The sequence below is a fragment of the Eptatretus burgeri genome, chromosome 8 (assembly GCF_056783735.1).
Source record: "Eptatretus burgeri isolate ZD-2024b chromosome 8, Ebu_testis_v1, whole genome shotgun sequence".
In the NCBI taxonomy this organism is placed as follows: domain Eukaryota; kingdom Metazoa; phylum Chordata; class Myxini; order Myxiniformes; family Myxinidae; genus Eptatretus; species Eptatretus burgeri.
This window is the reverse complement of record NC_140968.1, coordinates 35,803,697-35,811,515: the sequence shown is the minus strand read 5'-3', so window position 1 is coordinate 35,811,515 and position 7,819 is coordinate 35,803,697. Positions and strand designations below refer to the sequence as shown.

Genomic DNA, 7,819 nt, shown 5'->3' with positions numbered 1-7,819 from the left:
TTGGAATGTTTGCTTCCGTAGTTTAAATAGTTCGCGCTGCTTGAAATGTAAACTCCTCTGGCGTCGAAGTAATCATGGTGCGTTAGTTGGGCCTCTAGTTACATTTTAAAGACGGGGAGAATGTGATGAAATAAAGGATGAAGTGACGCGCGATCACGTGTCACGCGGCTCGCACACGGGACAGATAAAACCGAGATTCCGCGCGGTCGGTGGGATTGTCCCTGGGGCATTGTCATTTACGGCGGCGGTTCACTTGGTGCTCGTTGGATGGTAACAATTGAGAGTATACCGGACTCCGTGCTAATTGCTGATTTATTTTGCGGTGATCGACTGCACGTGTATTTCTTGCTGCACATGTATTCCCTGAGGTGTCTGTAGAAGCGGCTTCAATGAAGTGAAATAAAGCCTACACTCTGAAGGTTTTTCCCTCGCATTCACGACAGACCACACCGCATTTGTTCATATATAAATGGACCGTCACCTCATTGATCCTGCTTATGAAATACACCTGTAGCTTATAATGCTTTATACCAGGATATATTAGTGAGAATAACCATTTCACTTCTAATTATAATTTATAACTTTTTGTACGGTATCTGACGACCATGATGGTATAGGTCGCGCTCGTATAACGTTCGATTGATTTTTTAATTGCCTTTGTTGCCAGGTCATGAAGAGTGCTTTATATTTATATTTATATATATATATATATATTTATATTTGGTGTTGCTTCTTGCCATTCAAGAATCTGCAAGCATCAGCAAGATCAATCAGTCAAAAATGGCGCAATCGACAATTAAGTTTGGCACCCAAACGAACTGGTGATTCCTTCAATTTGGAGTCGTGTAAGAATCGAATGAATCTCGAAGAACTACTCTGTGGAGAAAAAAAAAAAAAAAAAAAAACCAGGAAGTGTTCACCCGGTTTGCGGCAAAATCTTCCGTGCTCGAATCGATGACGTCATCAGTCCGTCGTCCTAGCAACGTCGTCCGAAGTGAAGGCCTAAGCTCGTTTTGAATATCGCAAAGTGAAAGGCTCCCCCGGAGGCCGTTTGCGAGTCGAAGTCACGGTTTGGCGGTGATTGGCGAGACAGCTACGCGGACACCATGTTCAAAAATACTTTCCAGAGCGGATTTCTGTCCGTCCTGTACAGCATCGGCAGCAAACCCCTCCAGATCTGGGACAAAAAGGCGAGTCGTTCGTCCGGCGGCCAGAGACTCGTTCCCTCTTCTGTTTATTGTGGAATTTGGATTGTCATGGCAACGATAACCGATTGTACTTTGTTGCGTGCTTAGAATCCTGTGTCGGCCTTTTGGGGTCAGTCGGTTGTTGCCGTTTGACCCCGCACATGACCTCGTTGTAGACCGAGCTATTTTCAGACATCTTGTTCTTGTCCCGTGATCTTGACACGAAAGTCTGTGTTATAATTGTCGTTGTGTGACGTCATGAGTGTTTTTATATCGACAAAAAAATAAATAAATCGAGGCAGGTGGAGACCGTGTAGGATTTCTCCATTTTTGGTGCCTCCGCTTTGTCATTCCCAAAGAGTAGACCGTTGGTGATCTGCCGTCACTAATTAAACCACCACCCTCTCCACCACCACCACCACCACCACCCTCTCCACCACCACCACCACCACCACCGTCGTCGTTCAAATGAGATCTCTGCAGCGGTGCTGCTGATGCAGTGCCCCCTGTTGGTGAGAGATGGAACTTGGCAAAACGAGTGACAGCTGGCCAACATGTCACGAGGACACCGTGGGATCTTTGACATCCACCAACTAATTCCGGCACACGGGACGCCCGGTTTGACGTCCATCCGAGGAATGGAACACTCATTGATGAATCGCCCTGCCTGTTGTTGTTTCGTCTGCAGCTTGTGGCTGCTGGTTGCATCAGTTTCTGGAAGCATGGCTTTGCCGCTGGTGCGGTGCCCCCGTTTACCAGCGAGCTGGTACTCGTTTTGCCGACCCCGGAAAGGTGGCATGCCGAGTCAACCAACCTGGTGTTATTTTAATTGCACGACAGAGGCTCCAACTCGAGACCTGAAGATCTTTAAGCTCGTGGCAGCCACCCTGCCTGTGAAACACTGGGATGACAAATCATAGCTGGATCGGGATTCAAACCCAGGCAAGACAGCTGAGAGGTGTGTGCGCATACATCTGGGACATCCTGGCAGCTCAGACATGAAATTAAACCACTCTCAAAACTTTACCGCTCAATCAGGAACTCCAATGTTTGAGTTTTTGGAGGGTTTTTTCCTTAACTCCACACATCACCAAAATCGGCTGCTTTAGACAGTTTGAAGGACAACCTTGCCATAAAACTGTGATATGTTTGACAAAGAGCTGTCAGAAGATCCCAACTGATGGTGCAGGGTGCTGAAGGAAGCAACGGTTATGCTCGGCTGCTGAAAATTTGACCCTTCCTCACAAATTTGGTGCAACTTCCCCTCAGAGAACATGTTTCGAGCTCCTTTATTTGGCTTTCGGTATCAATTAAAAGTTCTGCCGATCCCTTCAAATTACTCATCATCCACGTTGCCTCCACTTTGTCATCCTCCACTTTGTCATCATTTCATCATGATTATCGATAACTCTGATGTCAGATCAGGAATGGGAGCATGCGCCAGAGCAGCGAGTCGCTGCGTCCACTTTCTGCCGGTACTCCAGGGCCCTCCGTCTGGCCATCCCCCATGGCAAATGCCTGGCCCATCCCTATCTCCTTGAGATGCTGATCAACCTGCTGCAACCACGAGGCACGTGGTTGGCCCATTGGCCTCCTCCACTCACGAGGCTCCCTCGCTGAGAGAATCTGGTGAACAGGATCAGTGTTAGGAAAACAAGCCACATGACCAAACAGCCGCAGCTGACGATTCAGGAAACAAATCTCATTTGAGCCTCTCTCAGCAACCGCTCGATGGACACAAAGTCCGACCAGTGACAGCCAAAGATTCTCCGAAGAGACCTGGTACCAAAGGAATTAAGTCTCCGTCTGAGATCCCTGGTCAGAGTCCATGTCTCACATCCATAGAGCAAGATTGGAAGCACCAAGGACCTGAAGACTCAGACTTTCATCGTCCTGCAAAGGTAATGACAGCGCCACACCCCATAATTCAGTGAATCCATGACTCCCAAGGTCTCTTGACCTCTGGCTCACAGCCAGCAGAGACATGAATATCACAACCAAGGTAAGTGAATCTCTCCATGACCTCAACATCCTCACCACAAACAGGTACAGACAGGATAGCAGCATCCAAGATGTCAATGAAATCCTAGATCTTCGTTTTAACCCAGGAAACCCGTAATCCGAGCGGCTCCGTCTCCTCATTCAGCATCTCGAGGGCCCCCAAAAGGATATCCAGAGTCTTTGCAAAGATGACTACATCATCTGCAAAATCAAGGTCAGAGATCTTGACATTCCCAAATGACACACCGCAGCTTGATCTCTCCAACATCCTCACATCCTTTGTGCTATTCTGAATCCAGTCGATACAAGTGCTGAAAAGTGTGGGGGCCAGTAAACATCCCTGACGAACACCAGTAACAACTGGAAATAAGTCTGAGATGGTCTCACCACATCTCACAGCACTCTCAGTACCAGAGTATAGTTCAGACTTAAGATTGATCAGTTCTGGTGGCACCCCACGAAGGCCAAGAATTCTCCAGAGGGAATCCCGATTCATTGAATCAAATGCTGTGCAGAGATCAACATAGGCTGCAAGCAGCCCCTGACAAAAGCCTTGTCTGCATCCAGCAAGGACCTGGAGAGCAAGGATACGGTCAGTCGTTGACCACTTTCGTGTGAAGCCTGACTGCTCTGGACACTGGTGCTCAAACAGATGGGGGTGAACCCTCTCAAGAATTATCCGAGCAAAGACCTTGTCAGCCGAGCAAAGACCTTGTCAGCCGAGCAAAGACCTTGTCAGCCGAGCAAAGCAGAGTCAGTCCTCTGTGGTTGTTGAAGTCCTGGCGATCACCCTTCCCTTTCCATAGAGGGACAAGGCCCATCTTCTATTCAGTTGGGATGATGCCTGTGTTCCAGGAAGAGCACAGAACTGCATGCAACGACACGAGTGCAGCATTTCCACCAGCCTTGAGAAGTTCGGCATGGATGCCACAGATCCCTGGAGCTTTACCCCACTCCAACCGGTTCACCTCAGCCTGTTTCCACAAACAAAGGTGGACCACAGATGATTGGAGGGTCAGCAATAGGGATAGTAACACCTCGGACATCCAACTCAACAGCTGGTGGATTAGCCTGGTACAACCGCTCAACGTTACCGGCCCAGCGGGCCTTCACTTTGTACTCCTGTCAAGAGCCCACCACTCTCCATTCTTAACTGCAGAACACCGAGGGATGGGCTTGGAGGAACGCAATGCGTGAATTCCCCTGTAAGCAGGATGAGAATCACTTGACCACAGGCGATGCTCGACCCCCTTACAGATTCCTTGCCTCACAGACTCAAACTCTGATGTGGTGGAAAAGAAAATAAAAGCCCTTATCGGTTTATTATTTTGATTTTCACCATTCCCGTGTACAGGCACAATAATGTGCGTGAGCATTTGGTCGTTTCCGAGTGTGTTCGATGTATAAAATGAGTAAATGAGTTCATTTCTCTTGAAGTATCCATTCCTATCAGATGATTTCGCCGAAGCCGAGGGAAGTGAGGTCGAAGCCGTTTATTCCTAATATTTGGAACACCCTGCAACCCATGGCTGCAGAAAACGGATTTTTTTCGGAACTCCGGCTGCATTTCCCATCCAATCATCATGTAGGAGCCTAACCTTGTTAAAAAAAATTTTTTTCCATGGGTTGGCACTCTGATGTTGAAAGTTTCGTGTCAATCGCTTAAGCGGTTCCAGAGAAAACTAATTTAAAAGCGAATGAAGATGAAAAAGTGAGGGCCTCAGCCGATATTCCACAGCACGGTCAAGAGTGGTTGTGGGTGCCTATTACTGGTTCAGATGGTCTGGCAAGATAGTCTGGAGGCCTAAATGCTCATCTCTTAGCTGTCTAGCCTGGGTTCAAATCCCGACCCAACTATATTTTTTTTTTTTTTTTTTTTTTTAATACCTTGGTCGAGGCTCGTATGAGAGCTAACACACAACTCACAGCAAGGAGGCATGAGACAAGAGGGGCGGGAGTGGAAGGGACAAAACAGTGGGGAACAGACACATTACGTGAACTGTGGAAGGGAGAGGGATGGGGATGGGACGGGGAACATGGCGAAGAGAAGATGGACATTTCAGGGACTTTCAGGAAGGAAAGTAGGAGAAATGAAGGAAGTGGGCTTGGGTGGATTATCGGGGGTAGAAAAGATCGAGGATTTGGATGGGGGAAGATAAGAGGTGGTGGTGAACAGCTGTTTTGAAAGCCTGGAGGGAAGAATGGGAAAGAATAGAGTGAGGAAGTTTATTCCAAAGGCGGGAAAAAAGAGGAATGAAAGAGTGAAGATGAGCAGTGATTCGTGATTTTGGTAGTTTTACCAGAAGGGGGTTGTTGGCGGACCTTGAGCGCCCTGTGGAAATGTGGTGGGGACAAATCGCAGAGAGAGCAGGGGGGCAAGGCTGGAGAGGAGTCGGTAGAAGACAGAAAGACCACCGACCAACCTGCGGTGATTGAGTGAGAGGCCCAAAGACTCAGCTTCATTGCGGGAGATGCCGATGATCTTAAATGCCCTGGTTTCGACAGCGTGAAGCCGAGAAAGGTGGGAGGCAGGAGCACCAGCCCAGAGGGGAGAGCAGTACTCCATCAGGCTACGGACAAAAGCTTTGTAAGTAGTCAGGAGCTCAAGAGGGCCGAGGAAGGACTTTGCACGACGGAGGATTCCCAGTCGGCGACTGGCTTTTGAGGCGAGGTTGGAAATGTGACTTTCCCAGGAAAGGTCATGGCAGATAGTGAGACCTAGAAGCTTGAAAGAAAAGACTTCTTCCAGAGGATTGTTAAGAAAGTGGATGGGGGGGTTTTGTAAACAGTCCTTTCGAAGAGACATAGTGAGAGTGTGAGATTTGTCTGGATTGAAAGACATGTTCCACGTGTTGGACCAGTTTGTGATTTTATCCAGATCTGCAGTGAGTGAAGAAGCTGCTGCTTGCCGGTCTGAGGGATGACAGATGGTACGGCAGAGGGTGGAGTCGTCGGCAAAGAGAAATAGAGGATTTTCCAGAGAGTCCGAGAGATCATTGATGAAAACCAGAAAAAGAACAGGGCCCAGAACGCTACCTTGAGGAACTCCAGCCTGCACAGGAAGAGGGGATGAAAGAACTCCATTTAGGGCCACACGTTGACTGCGACAGGAGAGGAAGTCTGCGAGCCATGAGTGGAGATGGCCTTGAATACCATGGGAAGAGAGTTTGGTGAGTAGGGCAGGGTGCCAGACTGTGTCAAAAGCACGTGATATGTCCAGGGATACGGCTCGGATTTCCTGTCTGGCATTGAGGACCTCCATCCATTGATGGGAGAGCAGAAGCAGAATATCCAGGGTAGAGTGACCTGGTCTGAAACCAAATTGATGATTGGAAATCAAGCCATTGGAGAAGAGGAAGGATTTCATATCTGAGGCGATGATGGATTCCATCACCTTGCTGATGATTGGGAGAAGGCTGATTGTTCTGTAGTTATAGGGATCTGTTTTTGCACCTTTTTTATGCAGGGCAGTGATGTTAGCAGATTTCCAAGCAGATGGCAGATGACCTTGGGAAAATGAGAGGGTGAATCGAACAGAGAGAGGGTGAGCAAGAGCAGAAGAGCAGGCTTTGAGGACACGTGGGCTGATGCCGTCTGGACCGGTTGCAGAATCTGACTCGAGGTTTGAAAGCAAGCTCTCCACCTTGTCAGGAGAAAAGGATACAGAGTCCAGGGACAGTTGGGTGCGACTGGGTAAAGTGGGTAGAGATAGTGATGGGTTTAGGACACAAGATTTAGCTGCAAACACCGAGTTTAGACATTCAGCTTTATCACGTGTGGAATCAGCAGTGCGGCCATTTGAGGTAAGGGAGGGGATGGAGGGGGAACATACACCAGAAACAGATTTGATTAAACGCCACCAGGATTTTGAGGAGGGAGAGAGGTTTGAGAGTTCAGACTTGAGATGAGAAAGATGTTGTTTTCTGGCTCTCCTGAGGGTAGATACACACTTGTTCCGAGCTTTGTGGAAGGAACTGAGATTGCCCTCAGTTGGGTTTGCTTTCCATGAGGCAAAGGCAAGTTGTTTCAGGACAACTGCCTCGCCACAAGCTTCAGTAAACCAAGGGCGGGAGGAAGGGTAAGACAACTGAACACGAGAGGGGATAAATCTGTGCATGAGGGAGAGCAAGTTTCTTTGAAAGAATTCCCAGGATGAGTTGATGTTTGAGAAAGTAGTGATAGGAGACCAGTCTGTAAGTTTGATGGCTGCTCGGAGACCCTGCCAGTCGGCTTGAGTGAAATGCCAGACTCGACGGCGGTGAGGTGGTTCTCTGATAACAGCCAGAGAGATGTCCACTTTGACAAGGACATTGTCAGAAGAACCAATTGGAGCGAAGGAAGAGCAGCAGATATTGTCAGGGAAATTTGTCAAAATCAGATCCAGAAGAGATGGAGTACCATTGGTTGAGATCCGGGTCGGGAAGTTGACCGATGGAGTCAGTCCCAATGAGTCGCAGAAAGCTTTTGCTGAGGTGCCATGGCAGGTGAGAGAGGTACCCACACCTAGCCAACTGGCGTGATGACAATTGAAGTCACCACATAAGAGGAAGAGAGAGTTTGGATGAGAAGATAGAAGATGGTCCATGTTTTCGGATAGTGAGGTGTAGATGGAGTCATCACTGTTCGGTGGA

The 7,819-nt window shown here is 48.4% G+C and overlaps 1 protein-coding gene across 2 annotated transcripts in view; it reads left to right on the top strand.

Annotated features, from left to right (window-relative positions):
• Nucleotides 1-925: 925 nt before the first annotated feature.
• CFAP20 (cilia and flagella associated protein 20) overlaps nucleotides 926-7,819 on the top strand; it is an 18,957-nt gene continuing 12,063 nt past the window's right edge. For both annotated transcript variants that reach the window (XR_015060821.1, XM_085891529.1), the window contains exon 1: nucleotides 926-1,190. Coding sequence is in view for 1 of the 2 variants with exons in the window: in XM_085891529.1 (XP_085747655.1) it covers nucleotides 1,107-1,190 (84 nt within the window). In the remaining variant the exon portion in view is untranslated. The remainder of the gene's footprint in view (nucleotides 1,191-7,819) is intronic.